Source organism: Dasypus novemcinctus, chromosome 13, assembly GCF_030445035.2.
Source record: "Dasypus novemcinctus isolate mDasNov1 chromosome 13, mDasNov1.1.hap2, whole genome shotgun sequence".
Taxonomy (NCBI): Eukaryota; Metazoa; Chordata; class Mammalia; order Cingulata; family Dasypodidae; genus Dasypus; species Dasypus novemcinctus.
This window is the reverse complement of record NC_080685.1, coordinates 22438284-22455890: the sequence shown is the minus strand read 5'-3', so window position 1 is coordinate 22455890 and position 17607 is coordinate 22438284. Positions and strand designations below refer to the sequence as shown.

Below are 17607 nucleotides of genomic sequence, written 5' to 3'. Positions count from 1 at the left end.
GGAAGACGTTTCTCATTAGCAGGATGTATAAACACAGGCTTGACTTATTTCTTTCTGGGAACTGATGCATCTGATAGATGATTTAATCTAGCTATCCAGTGCTGAATTTGATGAAGGGAAAACAGAGTGATGGGTGATAGGATCAGCAACCTTGAAAAAATATGTCAAAGTCTTTTCTGGTGTATCCTGGATGGTAGGGACAGAGAGGGGGTTTCAGCACAAGAATGCAACTTATCCCACTGCAAAGAATGCATCCAGCTACGTTTCTTTATTTTCCTTCCATCCTCCTGATCTTTTGAGGAAGACTCTTCACTGGGTCATGGTCTCTTCATGGTGCTCTCAATGTATGACTCCAACAGGAAGATGGTTTCATCTACCTGGATCTCGCTGGCATCCAACCTGAGTGAAAAAGTCAAACCATACACCTGGGACTGAATGGTCATTAGCATATCTAAGATTAGGGGCTAGGGTGCCTGTGGCCATGGAGAACAGCTTGGTTATCCTTGAGAAAGTTAGTGGGTAGGAAAGTAGGAGAATCAATAGCTCATTCTCTCATTTACTGAGCACCTCAAGTGCCAGGCACAGTCGGAATAGCCGCTGTCCTGGGTAAGATGCAGTCTAACTTGCAGCCAAGAGTAAGAATAGCATGTGCAAAGGCACAGGTATAAAAGGACCTAGTGCGTTTCCAAATAGTGAGTGGCTGGCCGACGGGTCAAGTGAGTGGTGCTCAGGAGTAGAAGTGAACTTCCTTAACCCGATAAAGGTCATCCATGAAAAACGCACAGCTAATATCATACTTAATGGTAAAAGATGCAAAGTTTTCCTCCTAAGGTTAGGAACAAGACAAGGATGTCTGGTTTTGTACCCCTTTCAACAAGATCAATATAAAAAAAATTAATTGTATTTCTATACACTAACAATGATTAATTTATAAAAATGAAATTAAGAAAATACTATAATAACATCATAAAGGATAAAATATTAGAAATAAATTTAACAAAAGAAGTATAAGACTTGTACACTGAAAACTATGAAACATCAATGAAAGAAATTTAAAAACCTAGATAAATGGGAAGATATATTGTGTTTATGGATTGAAAGATTTATTATTGTTAAGATAACAATACTCCCCAACTTGATCTACAGAGTCAAAGCAATCCCTATTAAAGTGAGTGGTGAGGAGTGAAAGGAAATGAAGATGGAGAGATAGGTTGTTAGGAAATCATGAAAGGCTCTATGTCACGCCAAGGAGTCTGGTCTTTACACTATAAATATGAGGAAATAAAACATTTAAAGTAGGAGAACAGTATTATCAATTCTTTTTAAGATAATAACTTTGGGAAGTGGTTTGGAGAGGGGTGGTGATTGTGAAGGCCTAGGAAAGAGGAATGAGGGCCTGCAAGGGGACTAAGATGAAGGTCCAGATTTGAGATACACTACAAAAGTAAAATCAATAGGACCTGTAATGCTTAAATTGGTACAGAGTTTCTGGCTGCAGTGATGGAAAAGTTTTGAAAATGAATGGTGGTGATGGTAGCACAACATTGTGAATGTAATTAACAAGAGTGAATTATATATTTGAATGTTGAAAGGAGAAATTTTAGATTATATATGTTACTAGAAAAAATTACACAACAACAACATAGTACGGTACAACACAGTGAACCCTAATTTTAAATGATGGACTATAGTTAATTGTAAAATTATAATATTCTTTCATCACTTGTAACAAAGGTGTGGCATTAATTCGAAGTGTTAATAGGGAAAACTGTGGGTGTGGAGGGAGTATTGGGAGTTCTGTATTTTCTGCATGATTTTTCTGTAAATCTACAACTTCTCTAATAAAAAAAACAAGAAGACTTGGTGAAGAAAATGTGTGTGGTGAGGGAGAAGCTGAGGATATCTGCAGAGTTTCTAGCTTAGGAAAATGGATGATAATTCTGTTAATTGAGAGTTAGGGAAGAAGATACTAAGTTTAGGTTTGCTCATGTGAAGTTGGAGGGGTTTTAGAATATTGAGCTGGAGTTTTCTGGAAGGTATTTTGAAATATAAGTCTGAAGTTTATGATGCTTACTTGTTGACATTACGTTTCAGGGTCTCTAGCTGTTGGCGTTCAGGGGCTGTGATCATCTCCTCTATTTCTTGCAGCTGTGCCTCCTCTGCACCTGTAGCCTGCATAGACGCTATGATGGCTTCTACCCTCTGAGACTTCTCTAGTAGACGCCTGTCAGACAAACACAACTCTGAGGCATGTCATCTAACTTTGGAAATTCTCTTACCCTTTAGCTTGCTATAACTCCCAATTTTGCCATGTTTCGGTTCATGGTGGAAAATATAACCTTCTAAGGACTTTTCTACAAACCTAATTGGAAATATGGCTTCCCCCCTGAAACTATTTTTTTTTTTTTAGATTTATTTATTTATTTCTCTCCCCCCCCAACCCTGGTTGTCTGTTCTCTGCGTCTATTTGCTGCGTCTTCTTTGTCCGCTTCTGTTGTCAGCGGCATAGGAATCTGTGTTTCTTTTTGTTGTGTCATCTCGTTGTGTCAGCTCTCTGAGTATGCGGTGCCATTCCTGGGCAGGCTGCACTTTCTTTCCCACTGGGCAGCTCTCCTTACAGGGCGCACTCCTTGCGCGTGGGGCTCCCCTACGCGGGGGACACCCCTGCGTGGCATGGCACTCCTTGCGTGCATCAGCACTGTGCATGGGCCAGCTCCACACTGGTAGAGGAGGCCCGGGGTTTGAATTGCGGACCTCCCATGTGGTAGATGGACGCCCTAACCACTGGGCCAAGTCTGCTGCCCCCCTGAAACTCTTACTGCCTCTCATTTGCACTTAAAGTTTGGTGCCAGTTTTTACATTTCTCATAAATTTAATCTGCAAAATTGTTTCATCAGGGATATGTTAGGAAAGTGTAGATCAATGCATGAATAATGCCAACCTAAGCCAATGATTCAATGCAACTACACCAGTTACTATCTCTATTGTTATTCATTTCTATAGGAAATTTCCAAATTCAAGACTTTGACCTTGAAAAATGTAAATGACTCAACTGAAAATGCTACTCACTTGTTTTCTTTGGTTTCAAACTGCCTCCTTTCTATTAAGTTGGCTATGCTCTGAGGGAAGAAAAGAAAGACGAGAAATGCACACACCAGTTCTGTTTAAGTAGCTCAGGTAAAATGGGTAAAAGGGGCATGAGTGGGGAGATTTGTGTGGAGGGAACAGGGAGACAGGCCAGACAGAGTTACCTTGTAGCACCTGTGTAGCAACATGCGGGCAGCTGACAGGATGTTCACTGTATATAAATAGAAAGTCCTAGATGGGGCATGGTCTGGTGTTTTGGGAATTTCCTATGTACGCACAAAAGGAAAAATGAGAAATTATACCGTTCTTCAGAACTGGCAAAGTTCTTATCCAGAGTTACACAGCTCTCTCTTTTACTGATATTTTCCTCTTCCCCAGTCATTCAGAACCTGTTTTTACAGCATGATTGACATTACAGGGGGCATTGGGCTATCCTGGGTTTTCCATTTGACTGTCAGCAACCTGAGTGGGCAAGAAAGGAAAGGCAACTAACATTTACTGGGCAACTCTTAAGTGCCAAGTAGCTCATATTTGATCTTTATGATAAACCTTATTATTCTTATTAATCACCATCCATCACCATTTTATAGATAAGAAAAATGAAGTTAGGTACTTTATTTAAGGCAATTGAGGACAAGGAAGAGCTGTGATTCTGACTCTAAAACCATTCTGTTTCCTCATAGGGTCCATTACAGAGCTCTATACAAAATAGATGATATTGATAGATTTAATCTATAATAGATTTATGACTTGAGGAAAGGACAGAAATGAGGAAAAAGGGCAGGGTGATTTTGGGGTGATTTCTTGGCCATGCCACTTTCTATCTAGGTTGGTTAAAGCTCAACAATGATCATTCAAGTGCTTGTTATAGCTATTTGTTAATCATTTTTCTGTTTGAAAGCTGGAGATAACATTTGCTTAGGGGTTCAGGATATTAGCCTCAGCAGTTTCTCTCCCCCTAGGCCTGCTCCACTGGTTGGTGGATATTATACCGTTGGTTACCTGGAGTGATATGAAATTTTCAGAGAGCATCTTATATAGCATATCCTTTGCCTCTTTTGCTGGAATCATTGCAAAGTCTTCCACCTGCTTCTGCTCTAGGTGTTTCTTTTGCAAAACTAGTCGAAATATTCTGGCACAGCGAGACCCAAATCTAAAAAGGAGTGAAGAAAGCAAATGGCATAGCAACACAGAAGATTAGCTTCAGCTCCTAGTCACAGCTTCTTGTGTGAAGCCAGAATCAGAAAAAGAACAGCAATCAGAAAATTATTTTCCCAAATCTGTAAGACTGGTAATGGTACTGCTAATCATTAGGTGGTCGCCAACTGTTGACTCACTTGAATGCCTCAGTTCCTGCATTTGTAAGCAAAGATTTTAAGGAAGCTGCTTAATTGGCATCACTGGGAATTAGGCACTTGGATATTTACAGAGAAGAGTAGATGGAATCCACAGCAGTCCTGTGGAATAATGGGGCAAGGTATACCAAGGTGTGTCTATATTGGTTACTTACATTTGACCAAATTACTTTTCAAATGGGGGCTAGAAAGGAATATTTGATCCTGATCCCAATCAAGGCAATCCCCTTACCTCTCCTGTACAACAGACTCCAGGGTAGCTGTGGCAAGGGATGCTAGAGCCTTATGGAGGTCTTTATGTAGAGGATTAAGGTCACTCAGTAATATTTTGGCCTGATCTAGTTTTCCTTCTAAGTCTCTGATTTATAATTAAAATGTTAAAATGCTATTTGGTTTTTCATATTGGTCTAATTTACTGTATTTAATAGTTCAAATTTTGGTTAATTAAAAGTTTCTTTATCATAAATGTATTAAGTGAATTTTCTGACTATAAGGCTTTCTTTAATAAGTCACCATTTTGCTTCATAGTTCGGGCTGCCTGACTATAGGAAATAACTGGTAAGGATACTGATGACATACATTCCTCCACCACTGTCGCCAGACTTTCCAACAAACTCTAGCTATTAAAAAAACAAAACAAAACAGTGTTAACTGAATGGAAAGTCCAGTGATTCTGTTTCCAAAGGAGCAAATCTGGCCAAGAGTCTTCAGCAGGTAGCCGTACTATCAGGCAATGGTAGAAATATTGTCTGAGCTGGCTAGGCAGAGAATGAGGCTATAGGAGAATGATGCCAGGTATTAATGGCAGAAATAAATAATAAACAAGACAGAAACAACAACATTAACAGTAACAGAAAAAAGCAAAACAGACTTACCGGATCATCGGCCAGCAAAGTGAGATACTGATCAAGAACTTGCTTAGAGATATTATAGCCAACAGGTAGGGATCTGAAGATCTATGAAGCAAAAAGATCTATGAACCAATTCCCAAAATTGGTTTGGGAACTTAGAATTGCTGACATTACTCAAATAAAGATGTTTTAATTTTAAATATCATCGATATAAACATGTCAAAAAATATTCAGCAACATTGTTTATTAAGGGTAAAAAACTAGAAACAATAAAAATTTTGTCCTGTAATAAGTAAGTGATTAAAGTACGGCATGATCATTAAATGGAATATGATGTGGCCATTATAAAGAATGAGAAACATCTATAAAGAATGACATGGAAAGATACTTTACATAGACTGTCATATGAAAAAGCAAATCGTAGAACAGTAAAGTATAATCGCATGCTTTTTGGTTTAAAAAATACAGATACATATACTCACATATATATATAAAAAAAGTCTGAATGAAGATATATACCATTTATAGTTAATATAAACTATTAACAAAGGTCTCTAGGGCTGGGATTATGCAAAACTATTTATTATTTTAAATTGAGGTATAAGTTATGTACAATATGAAGCACAGATCTTAAAGGTTCAGTTTGAAGAGTGTTGACAATGGCGTACATCTGTGTAACTATCACCCCAAACAAGATATTTAACATTCCCACTACTCCTGAAAGTCTGAGGAACTGTAACTTTTTAAAAAATTATTCATCTCCATGTTTTCTGAATATAGGTCATGTAATTACTTTTGTCATGAGAAAATTTCATATTTTAAATATAAAATATAAATATACTGTTAAACAAGTTAAATATTTTTAAAGTAAACTATAAAATAAAAATATAGTAAATATATAAGGCTCTCAGATTCCAAATAGAGGATTCTTAGAACAACTAGGACTAGCTTGTAATTCAAGGATAAATGCTTTGATAAGGTAATGGTCCAGGTTTTTAAAAGCTGGATCCCCAAAGCCCAAACATTTCAGTACTCGCCATTTGAAGATAATCCTCAACCCACCCCAGATAACAAAACCTTTTTTTTTTTCATGCTTACATCTCAACCTTATCCCAGGCTCTATGTACAATAATTATATCACCCGAGAGTCTGGCTGAAGGCTAGCACAAGAACATGAAACTCACCTCATTGGAGGACAATGGTTGGGTGAAGGGGGCACTAGAAGAAGTGGTAATTTCACTCATGCGCAGCATGGTCCTCACGATCTCACTGCTGGTCTGAGTTTGAAAAGTAAACTGGAATTCAGAAGTCACTCTGCTGCTCTAGCTTTGACAACATGCCAATGGCCACATGTGGCTTAAAATAAGTGCAAGTCCTTGCTGATCACTGATCCCTGCACTCAGATATTATTACCTGGTCCATTCTGTTGGCAACTGCACTCACAATGGCTTGGTCGCGGAAGTGCTGGTGGAATCTGTCAAGGTTGGCCTGCCAGTAAATGCCGTCATCTGGAATGGGCTAAAGTGAAAAGGATTAAAGAGAAACATTTAGGTAGAGTGAAGAGTTTTTTGGTGAGGAGCTTGGATTTAATTGTTCACCCTTTCCTTTCCTAGACAACAGAAGCTGAATTGGTTGGAGAAAAATCATTCAATCATGTGGATCAGTGACTTGACAAATTCATGGTTCCCAACTTAAACAGATTCTCTAAGCTTACTTCCAATCTTCTTTCTTTCCCAAGTAAAGAAATTATTTTTGTAACATACATATATAACATAAAATTTCCCATTTTAACCACTTTCAATTATACAATTCATTGGTATAATTATATCCTCTCTCCCAATTTTAACTCTTCCCCATGATCCTCAAATGACCCACTTGACCTCTCACTTCTCACTCTCAGCAGATGACCTTGCCCCTCATTTCACAGAGACAACAGAAGCTTAGGCCAGAACTCATTAAACTTTGTACACATGTTCCTACCACATTTCCATTTTTTAAAAAAATTCTGCATTTATACCTGTCTTTATCACAGTAGGAAAATGTTCCTCCTCTTACCAAAGGTTAATGTCTACACTGGTATTCTAGATCTCACCCCTTCCTGCATTATCAGGGACCCGGTTCAATCAATTTAACAGGCCAACTAGAGAGGCCACACACCTGAAGAGAAGGCCATCCCATGTAGGCTCAGAAGTGAGCTGAGGGAGTATCTAGAAGGCTCTTTTGGTGGTAAATGACAGAAACAAACTTAAGATGTTTAACAAAAAAACATGATGAGAGGTTTATAAGGACCCAGGTGGGTTCCCAAATCCCCAAGGGCAGCAACGCAGAAATCTTCTCTAAATCTTCAACCTCTCCCCTTTCTTGCCTTTTTCCTATCAGCTTTTACCTTGTTCAAATCTCTTCTTAAAAAAATTCCTTTTGTGTGATCTATGTATCTTTAAAAATACAAGATAATAATTTAAAAAAAATTCCCCTTCAACTCTATGCCTCCCCTCCTTTTCCTTTCATTCACAGCCAAGCTTCTTAAAGAGTCGATCATCTCAACTGTATCTCTATTCACAGATTTTCTCAACCCATTTCCACCACTGTACTGATTTAATCTTGTTCTTTTTTTATCTTTCTCATTTCTCACAGAGCAGTGCTTTTTTTTTTTTTTTTTAACCTTTCTGGGTCACACAGGTTCCTTGGAGAATACGGAGTGCTCCACAGAAAAATGCACATGTGCACAAGTACAGGTGGACTCTCTGAAATCCATCCACAGAGGTCCAAAAGTTATGAACGTCTGTGTTACAGAAATCTTAACTGAAATATAAATGGATTCTCTTTGCCTTCAAGATAAAGTCCACTTTAATCATTAATTAAAATGTTTAACAATAATGCAAGGGTAGGGTGAGTTATAAGAGTCCTGTATGATGTTATACATGTTTGTTTTGTAAGTTCACAACTATTATTATACACTTATTGTTTATGTATGAGTGATATACTTCAATAATTTTTTTTTAATGAGAAAAAAAAAAAAAAGTTAAAGTCCAAAACCCTTAGTCAATTAGTCAATCAAGAAATATCTGTTGATGTCCTGAAAGTATTCCAGTTGGCAGGGATAAGATATTGCCCTCAAGAATTTTATATTCCACTGAGGGCACAAGGACAAACCCATACACAAATAATAAACAATCTCAGCTACTTATAAATGCTATGAAGAAGATAAAATGGGAAAATGTGGTAGATACTGGAGTAGGGGTAGGCAATGGTGCCTGAACTCTGAGAGTGAAGCATTTGAGTTGAGATATAAATGATGAAACAGAGGCAACTACAAGAAAATCTGGGGAAAAGCATCTGAAGCAGAAGGATTAAGGGCAAAGCCTTAATACTGGAATAAGTTCACATGTTTGAGGGACACAGGGGAAAACAGGACAGCAGGAATACAATGAATGAGAAGGAGTGTGAACAGAGTTGAAGTGGAAGAGCCTTGTTTCCAGCAGATCATGTAAGAACCTAGATCATGTAAGGCTTAACAGTCGACAGTAAAGGGCTTAGAGTTCTAAGAACAATGGGAAGCTATTAGAGGAGGTTAAGTAGTGATGTGTTGGGATTTTTAAAAAACAACTTAGAAAGTCATTTTGGCTGTTAAGTAGATAGGAATGCAGGTAGGGAAACCATTTAGGAAGAGTGTTGGTGAAGCCTTGAAAACAGATGACAGTGGCTTGAAACAGGATGATTTCAGTGGAAGTCGTGAGAAGCAGTTGAACTGGAGGTAATTTTGGAAACTAAGTCGACAAATTTTCCTGCTAGATTGGATGGCTCCCAGGATTTTGACCTGAGCAAAGGTGGTAATAGCCTCCACTAAGATGAGGAAAGGTAGGAGGCAGCAGATATAGTGGGGGAAATCAATTATTCTCTTTTGGCCATGTTAATTTTGAGATGCTTATTAGACATCTTTATGATGCTGAGAAGGCATTTGGATATAGCTCAGGCATATATATATCTTTCTAGATTCATTTCTCACCACTGGCCTCAATGATCTTTTTATTTTTAATTCCTTCCATACTATAAGTTAAAAATTTTAAGCCTTTTTTTTTTTTTACTTCTAAAGTGTGTTTATCCATGATTGTTTTCATCCTTGTCTAGGCCCTCTTTTTATAAGCTGTTACCTCTGTTCAATGAATGAAGTAAATTAAGTCTTAGAAGGGAGTCAGTGAGAGAGTTCACTTTTCATTGGTCTATTCCTGCTAATATTTAATGAAATTCATAAGTTCATAATCCAACTACTTCTCAGCTCAGGACCTTTCAGGGGCTGTTATCAGAGTGCTCTTTCTGGCCTACCTCAACTCCTAATCAAGAAGCCCCATTACCTCTTTATTATCCATGCTATGCTTTGGTCTCTTGGCCTTGGGCTCCCCAGCAGCATCTTCATCTGATGATCTCCTCCTTTTTCCTTTCCCTGCCAAATGAAACAGTTGAACAGGTAAGCTACATCTTACATTATGATAGGAAATGACTGAACATGAAAGCAGGTGTCTTCTTCATTCCAAAGAGATCTGTTGTCTCTAGGTTGGAGTTGCTTAGGAGGCTGAGGAATTACAAGAAACTCAAGTAAATAACAAAGGTACCTGTATTAGTCAGCCAAAGGGGTGCAGATGCAAAATACCAGAAATTGGTTGGTTTTTATAAAGGGTATTTATTTGGGGTAGGAGCTTAAAGATATCAGGCCTAAAGCATAGGTTAGTTCCCTCACCAAAGGCTATTTTCATGTGTTGGAGCAAGATGGCTGCTGATGTCTGTGAGGGTTCAGGCTTCCTGGGTTCCTCTGGGCTCAGCTCCTGTTTTCTCCACAAGAACAGCTGTAGACTATAAGGCTCTCTAGGCTTTGCCTCTCTCCACAAGGTCAGCAGCAGACTATCAGGCAAAAGGCTCTGTCTCTTTCCCTGAGGCTCCAGCTTAAAGCTTCAGCATCAAACTCCAACATCAGAACTCCAACATTAAGAACCCTCAGCTCTGTTCTTTGTCATGCCTTTTATCTGTGAGTCCTCACCCACCAAGGGGTAGACACACAATGCCCTAATCATAACTCAATCATGCCCAGGTTACAGATGAGATTACAAACATAATCTAACAGCTATTTTTGGATATTAGATTATCACATAACCACATCAAACTGCTACTGTACCTTAAACTCAACCTGTTCAAAAAGAAACACATAATCTTTCTCCCTCAAACTGGACTTCCCCCAAGGCTTCCTTTCACAGTGAATTTTTTTTTTAAAGATTTATTTATTCCCCCCATCCCCATTGTTTGTGTTTACTGTCTGCTCTCTGTGTCTGTTCACTGTGTGCTGCTTCTGCTCATCTTTTTTTTTGGAGGCATTGGGAATTGAACCTGGGACCTCCCATGTGGGAGGGAGGCACCCAATCACTTCAGCCACATCTGCTCCCTGCTGTTGTGTCTCTTGTGTCTCCTTATTGTGTCAGCTCGCTGTCTTGCTCGTCTTCTTAGGAGGCACTGGAAACCAAACCCAGGACCTCCCATGTGGAAAGTGGGTGCCCAACGGCCTGAGTTATACACCCCACTTCACAATGAATTTAACACTATCATCCTCCCATGTGTGCAAGTCAGACACCTAGATGTCATTCTTAATAGCTCCATCTCCCTTACCCTTTGTTTAATCTAATTTTTCACTGGTTTGTCTACATGTACCTTTGACCATTCTCCCATCCTTTCTACAGAAAGACAAATCTCTTAAAAATGTAAATCAGGTCATGTCGCTTCCATACTTAAAATCCTTTAGTGGTTTTCCTTTATGCATAGGATAAAGCATAGATGCTCTATAAGGTCCTGCTTCATCTAGCCCCTGCCTATCTCTCTAGCCTTATCTCATGCCTCTCTTTCCTTTGTTCACCATGCTTTAGCCACAATGACCTAGTTTGTTCCTCTGAACCAGGAAAAATACCCCCTTATTTTCCTCCGCACTACATGCTATTCCCTTTGCCAAAAATGCTTATCTTCTGTACCCTCCATACTTCAATGGTTGGCTCCTGCTTATTCTTCAAATCTTAGCTCATATGCCACTTTCTCAAGGAAGCATATGCCCTAAGCCCTGAGATAAATATGGTCCTGTTATATGTTTTCATAACACCCTTACTCTTCCTTCATAGTGCTTATCATAGTTTGTTATTATATTATACATACATATTATGTGTCTATGTGGATATTTGATTAATATATGTTTCCTATACTAGATTAAAGACAGGGTACATGTTGGCTTTTTCATCATTATATACAACAGTGTCTGGCAAATAGCAAACACTGGTAAACACCTGAATGACTGATTTATTCAATTAATCAATGAAGAGCACATAGTTAAGTAACAGTTTCAGGAGTCAAATTCCTCACCTATCAAGCTCAGTTTAGGAACCAGGTACATGTCCTTTTCATTAATGACAAGGGTGGGGGCAGGCGGTGGTGGCCCAGGGTCTGAATTCTCAGTGGCAGTCACCAAGGGGCAGCGCTGTACAAAGTGTGTGTCGGCCAGTCGCACAAATGTGCCTGATACCTCAGCATAGTCCATGGTCTTGCCATCTGTACAACAGGAGGAAAGAGGGAGGTGAGATGGCCTGACATAGCTGAGGGGCCTCTTCTGCAGCCAGCCTGTCTATACCTTGGTAGTAGCTGTGGATACAGTACTGACCCTCCATAGTCTCTGTGAGCCGGTCTGCCACTTTCTTCACAACAGCTGACATTGTCATTTTACCGTTTAACAGCAGCTCCTCAACAATCAACTCTCCAGTGTCACTGTAGAGCGTTTTGGCGGTATAAATGTACCGGGGGTACCTAAGCATTCGCAATACCCGGCTGCACTGGGCTTCATACTCCACCACACCACGTTTGTGTACTTGGTATATCACTAGGTTATGCTGAATGAGGACACAAAGGGCTTTTTTTACCTAGATAGAAAAGAAAAATTGAGGAAAAGACCTGAAGACACTGCTTAATATTACTGGCAATTTTTGTCCAACAGCTTCTGAGCATCAGGAAATGACCAGATACAAAGCTGCATTTCTTTCCTCCCTAAGTTGGAGCAGTTAACAAGAATCACATGTCAATGGAAGAAATCAGGAAGACTCCTTGCTACAATGCTCCTATTTCCTCTGATCCTTATCATTCAAAGCAAGCTCAATTTTCTTGCCCTTTATCACACATTCTCATTCCTTAAAGGTAGTACTGGGATTGACAAAATCATCCTAAATTAATGAGGTGTGGCATGGGAAGATGAAAGATTTGCCTAGGAAGCCATGATGAATTAGGAATTCTTTGAGAAGAGAAACTTGGGAACTATATTCCATTCTCTTTCCCCACACAAATAACACTGCACTAATTCCAGGGCAGGCTTCCTCCCTTTTCCTTATTCTGGGATGGGGTGGAAGAACATTCAAAGGTAGGTTAAAGAAGATCAAACTAATGCCATTTAAACATACCTGATCCAGCGATGTTCCTGTGTCATGAGCAATTACTCTTAGTGGTTGGCTGCCAGTTCTGATTAGGTGAGCTCCAATTTTTTCCACTATCTCTCCAAAGTGTTCTTGCAGCAACAAAGAGCACAGTTTAATTTCTGCTTGAGTCATTGTACTGGGGAATCAGAGCTAGACAATCTAAAAAAACCAAAACACAAAAAAGATACTATGGGGAAGTGGATGTGGCCTAAGCCATTGAACTCCCGCCCACCACATGGGAAGTCCCTGGTTTGGTTCCTGGTGCCTCCTAAAGAAGACAGCAAGCAGGCGCGACGAGCAGGCGTGGCAAGTTGATGCAATGAGATGATGCAAAAAGAGACACAAGAAGAAAAACAGGCAGCAGCCCTCGCGGGGCCCCACACAGCGGACACCAGGACTCCAAGATGGCGTCTGTCGTACCGTTGAAGGAGAAGAAACTGATGGATGTCAAATTAGGGGAGCTGCCAAGCTGGATACTGATGCGGGATTTCACCCCTAGAGGCATTGCTGGAGCCTTTCAGAGAGGTTACTACCGGTATTACAAGTACATCGATGTGAAGAAAGGCGGCATTGCTGGGCTTTCTATGGTGCTGACAGCGTACGTGGTTTTCAGCTACTGCCTTTCATACAAGGAACTCAAACATGAACGGTTGCGCAAGTACCACTGAGGAAGCAGTGTGGACGCATTCCACATTCCCAACTCTGGCCACCTCTGCCCTGGCCCCTCCTTGACAAACACAATCCTTGGAGAATCCTTTCCTATGCTAATTGAGAATGAATGTCCAATAAAAATGACCAGTACAAAAAAAAAAAAAAAAGAAGAAAAACATAAAAGAGATGCAGGGAACAGAGGTTCCCAGTGCCTCCTGAAGAAGACAGTGAGCTGACGCAACAAGAGATGCAAAGAGACATGGGGAGGAAAAACATGAGAAACACATCAAAGCAAGGAGTGGAGGTGGCTTAAGCAGTTAGGTGCCTCCCTCCCACATCGGAGGTCCTGGCTTCAGCTCCTGGCGCCTCCTAAAGAAACAAGGAGGATGAACAGACAACAATTGCAAAACAATGAGGGGATAGGGAAAAATAAATAAATAAAATCTTAAAAAAAATATATACTATGATGGAAGGTTTTTCTTTCCTGTTGGGAGCAGATATGCTGAGTTTAAATTTGTGTCCTCTTTCTGGAGGGCGATTTGGTAAAAATATAGCTAATGCATTAAAATCTTGTATACCTTCAACCTAACAATTTCACTTTGAGTACTATGATCCCAAGGAATGAAAAAGATATCACTGTAATATGCTTTATGATACTGAACACAACCTAATGTCTAATAAAGGATTAGTTCAATAAATTATGGTATACTCATATAATGAATAGTACATCAACATTTAAAATGATGTATTATAGTATAATATGTATTAGCATAGAAAACTGTTTATAGTGTATTAAGTGAAAAAAGCAAGTTATAAAGCAAAATGTTGATTAAAAATTCAACTATTTTACATGTTGAGTGAAATAAGCCAGACACAAAGACAAATACTGTATGATCTGATATGAAAAACTTAAAATTAGAATATAGGTTACCAGGGGATGGGATATGGGTAGGAAATGGGGAGTTAATACTTCCTATTTGGGGTGATTCAGTTTTGGTAATGGATGGTGGTGCTGTCAGCACAACATAGTGAATGGAATTAATGGCACTGACATATAGTTGAATGTGTTTAAAAGGGGAAATTTTAGGTTTGCATATATGTTACTAGAATAAAAATTTTGAAACACCTGACAACATAGGACTGTACAACACAGTGAACCCTAATGTAAACCATGGACTGTAGTACAATTATAATAATCTTTCATCAGTTGTAACAAATGTAAGGCGTTAATAGTGGGGAGTAGTATAAAGAAGCTCTATTTTATGTACTTATCTGTAAACTTACAACTTCTCTACTAAGAAAATTCAATTATTAAAAAAAAAAAGAAAAACATGTATAAATGTTTAAAAAAAAAACGGAAAGAGTATACACCAAACCTATCTTTATGGGATTATTCATGATTCTTATTTTTTAAGATTGGTTATAGTTTTGTGATTTGTCACAGATCTTAAATTCTTTACTTCGTTGCTTGATTGTTGACAACGGCCAGTTGTCACAGCTCTCTGGTGGTTAAAAGGCAGTGTCATTTTCAATTCATAAAGGAAATTAAAAGTTTAAAAAACGAAATGAGTAGATAAAGGAGAGCTTCTCAACAGGGTGTTTCAAATAGGAGACGATATATGTTGTTTACAGGTTAGTATTTAATTCTGCAACTTCTACTCTTTGACAAAAGAGACACAAAAACGGGTACAGTTGATCGATGACATGATTTCCTTACGCTATTACCCAACATTGTTTTATTCATTTATTCCTTCCAATTCCTCAGAACCCAAGTCTGCCTCCCAGCCTCAGCGTCACCAGACAGGCCTATTTCACCTATACACATGTCTCTGGAGAAGCACCCTTAGGTCCTACGCCATCCTCGAAGGGCTTGACTCCAGGCTCTCCACTCCCTTCAGGCAGGTTCTCATTCCGGACTTGGCTTCTTGGTCTGGGGTCAGGGCCGCCTTGTTCAGAAAGCATTTTCCACTAACCTCAGGGTCAATGCAATCCAGGGACTCCAATCTAGCGTGATGAGCACCCCCAACGGCTTCTTGCAGCGCTCACTAACCGCCCGAGCAAAGGGGGAGCCCACGGCCCTTTCCGGCAAAAGGAAGGACACAGAGGAAAATAGGCAAAGGGGAAAAACGTGTGCCACTCTACCTCGGAGTTCTGGTGGCTTCCGGGGACGCTCTTTCTTTCCTCTCGTTGGAAGGTTGGAGGACCAGCGAGGGACTGTCTGAGGAGCCGGCGGGCGGGCTGCGGCTGGGGGACGCTCTTTCCTGCGCCTCTTTGGTGCTGGGGGCGGGCCTGGGGGGCTGCAGTCCGCGCCACCGCCTCGCAGGGCCTGGCGGACTCACGTGACCGACGCGGGCTCTGGAGCCTCCCGGCGCACTGAGGAGGCAGCGGAGGCGGCGACGGCGACCGCAGCGGAGAGATAGCGGCTTGGCGAGGGAAGGGCCGACTGCCCTTTCGGACGGCCGGGAGGAGAAGAAAAATGGCGGAGGCCTCGGCGGCCGGGGCGGGCGCCGGCGCCGCTGTGGCCGCGCACCGGTTTTTCTGCCACTTTTGCAAGGGCGAGGTCAGCCCCAAACTACCGGTAAGAACCCGGTGCCCCTAACGCTCCGGCACCGACAGGGATTCCTCGCCCCGGTGTCCCGGAACTGGGTCGTAAGGTTCCTGTACACCCTTGATTCCCCTGATCTCGGCTTCCCAACTACCTGCTGTCCGCTGACTCCGCTCGCTGGCCTCAAACCCTCGGCGCCCTTACCTGACTCGGTAACTCCCGCCCAGCCCATATTTTCTCCTCGAATGTTCCATCAGCCCCTCACTCTTTCTCTTTACTTGCCCCCCTCTATCTTTTTGTCTTCCTTAGTAAGTTCTCTGACAACTCTTCCCAGTTTTGTTTTGCACTCTTCACCTTCTCTCCTTCCCTCGATGACCTTTTCCTCCCTCCACTCGATTCTCTTCCTCTCTTCCTGCTCCCCTTCTTCTGTTTCCTTTTTCACTGTTCACTGGTCCCCCCCAACCCCCCTCCCCAGAGTGAAGCAAAATAATGGATTGCTTGAGGATTGTCTCTATTCGGTTATCTCTAGGGAAGGACGGAAGAAAGCACGGAAAGGGGGTTAGAAGGTAACCGTGAGGTGGAGAGGAGGGGATTTTACTATCCATTGGTTTCCAGGGTTCTTGTGAAAGTGAAAACAGCAGTGTACTAATGACTTGCCTGCTTTCCCTATCACTATTGAAGGAAATGGCTTTAGGAAGGAGGTAGGGCATGGTGGTTCAGCTTGGTTTATTTTGGTTAGGATGCTGCCATTGTCTTTAGTACCACCTCCCTTACACCCAGCCTCCTCACTTAAAAACAAACATTCAGGACAGAATGTTGGGGACCGCGTCCTCTGACATAAAATAGGTTTTCACTTGTTTCTGTTAAGAGCATTAGCCCCTAGAGAGGTAGTTCTGTGGTTGTGGGGAAAGCGTCTCTGCAGCATGCTAAACTCAGAAACCGCTTTGGGTCACAGTGGGGAGACCCACACCAGGGTGAATATCAATCCTACCCTTGGCGGGTCCTCTTTAAAATTAGTTATGTTCGTTCTATTCCTTAGAAGTGTCCAGGTTCAGTTTAAGACAAGGTGGCTATATTAATAGTTACTAGTTCTCTATTTATAGGCTCAGATACAATCTGTGAGAAAGCCTGTTAACTGGTGTTTGCTGCATGTGTTCTTAATTCTTAGAAATTATGGAGTCCTGTGAATAAGTGCCTCAAGGGTCTGCCTTTTCACCTCAAAGTTGTGTTTTTTCCAGGCTTTTACAACATTTTCTTTCCTCTATTTATGCCACCCCAAACTTCTTTATAATAATTAAAGCTAAATTTGATTTGCCTGTTGATTTGGTTGTGTACATGTGGGTTTTTTGTTTGTTTGGGTTTTATTTTTTTGTTTTTTGTTTTCCCTCTCCACATTTCAGTGCTTCCCAGAGCAGGTGCCTTTAGAACTTCCAGAACTCTGACTACAGAGAGGGAGTCTGGATCAACCAGTATGTGTATGACTAGTGACATGCTGTCGAATATGATGTGCCTTTTGAACATTACGGCTTGTGGTTTCCAAATTTTGTCACTCTTCACTCCCTTGCCTGTAAGAGTGAAAAAACCTATTTCAAATTCTCACAATTTATTTTATCTTTTCTTCTTACCACTTG

General features: G+C 40.7%; 2 protein-coding genes across 4 annotated transcripts in view; one reads left to right on the top strand and one right to left on the bottom strand.

The window, feature by feature from the left end:
- Positions 1–249: 249 nt before the first annotated feature.
- On the bottom strand, positions 250–15663 carry POLR3C (RNA polymerase III subunit C). 3 transcript variants are annotated; one of them, XM_058309604.1, is made up of 15 exons: positions 15574–15663; positions 12766–12939; positions 11979–12234; positions 11684–11869; positions 9646–9734; positions 6707–6811; positions 6478–6588; positions 5318–5398; positions 5011–5062; positions 4675–4735; positions 4090–4240; positions 3252–3353; positions 3070–3119; positions 2075–2224; positions 250–399 (listed from the first exon to the last, which is right to left on the bottom strand). In XM_058309604.1, exons 2-15 carry the CDS (start codon positions 12910–12912, stop codon positions 318–320), a joined length of 1623 nt encoding a protein of 540 aa, XP_058165587.1. In that variant the 5' UTR covers positions 12913–12939; positions 15574–15663; the 3' UTR covers positions 250–317. The 3 variants fall into 3 exon arrangements, with proteins under 3 accessions (XP_058165587.1, XP_058165586.1, XP_058165588.1); XM_058309603.2 differs by lacking the exon at positions 15574–15663 and adding an exon at positions 15405–15525; XM_058309605.2 differs by lacking the exon at positions 15574–15663 and adding an exon at positions 15405–15525 and having other exon boundaries at positions 6478–6570.
- Positions 15618–17607, top strand: part of RNF115 (ring finger protein 115) — a 79229-nt gene continuing 77239 nt past the window's right edge. The window contains exon 1 of the mRNA XM_004480498.4: positions 15618–16009. Within this exon, the coding sequence (XP_004480555.1) occupies positions 15908–16009 (102 nt within the window). The 5' untranslated portion in view covers positions 15618–15907. The remainder of the gene's footprint in view (positions 16010–17607) is intronic.

Bases quoted from the DNA above. Each gene is read 5' to 3' on its own strand.
- POLR3C (XM_058309604.1), bottom strand. From the start codon at position 12,912: ATGACTCAAGCAGAAATTAAACTGTGCTCTTTGTTGCTGCAAGAACAC. The intron at 12,235-12,765 runs GTATGTTTAAAT...TTTTCTATCTAG, and splicing joins CAGGAACATCGCTGGATCAG to GTAAAAAAAGCCCTTTGTGT. The intron at 3,120-3,251 runs GTAACTCTGTCT...TTCTTCCCTCAG, and splicing joins TGCTACACAGGTGCTACAAG to AGCATAGCCAACTTAATAGA.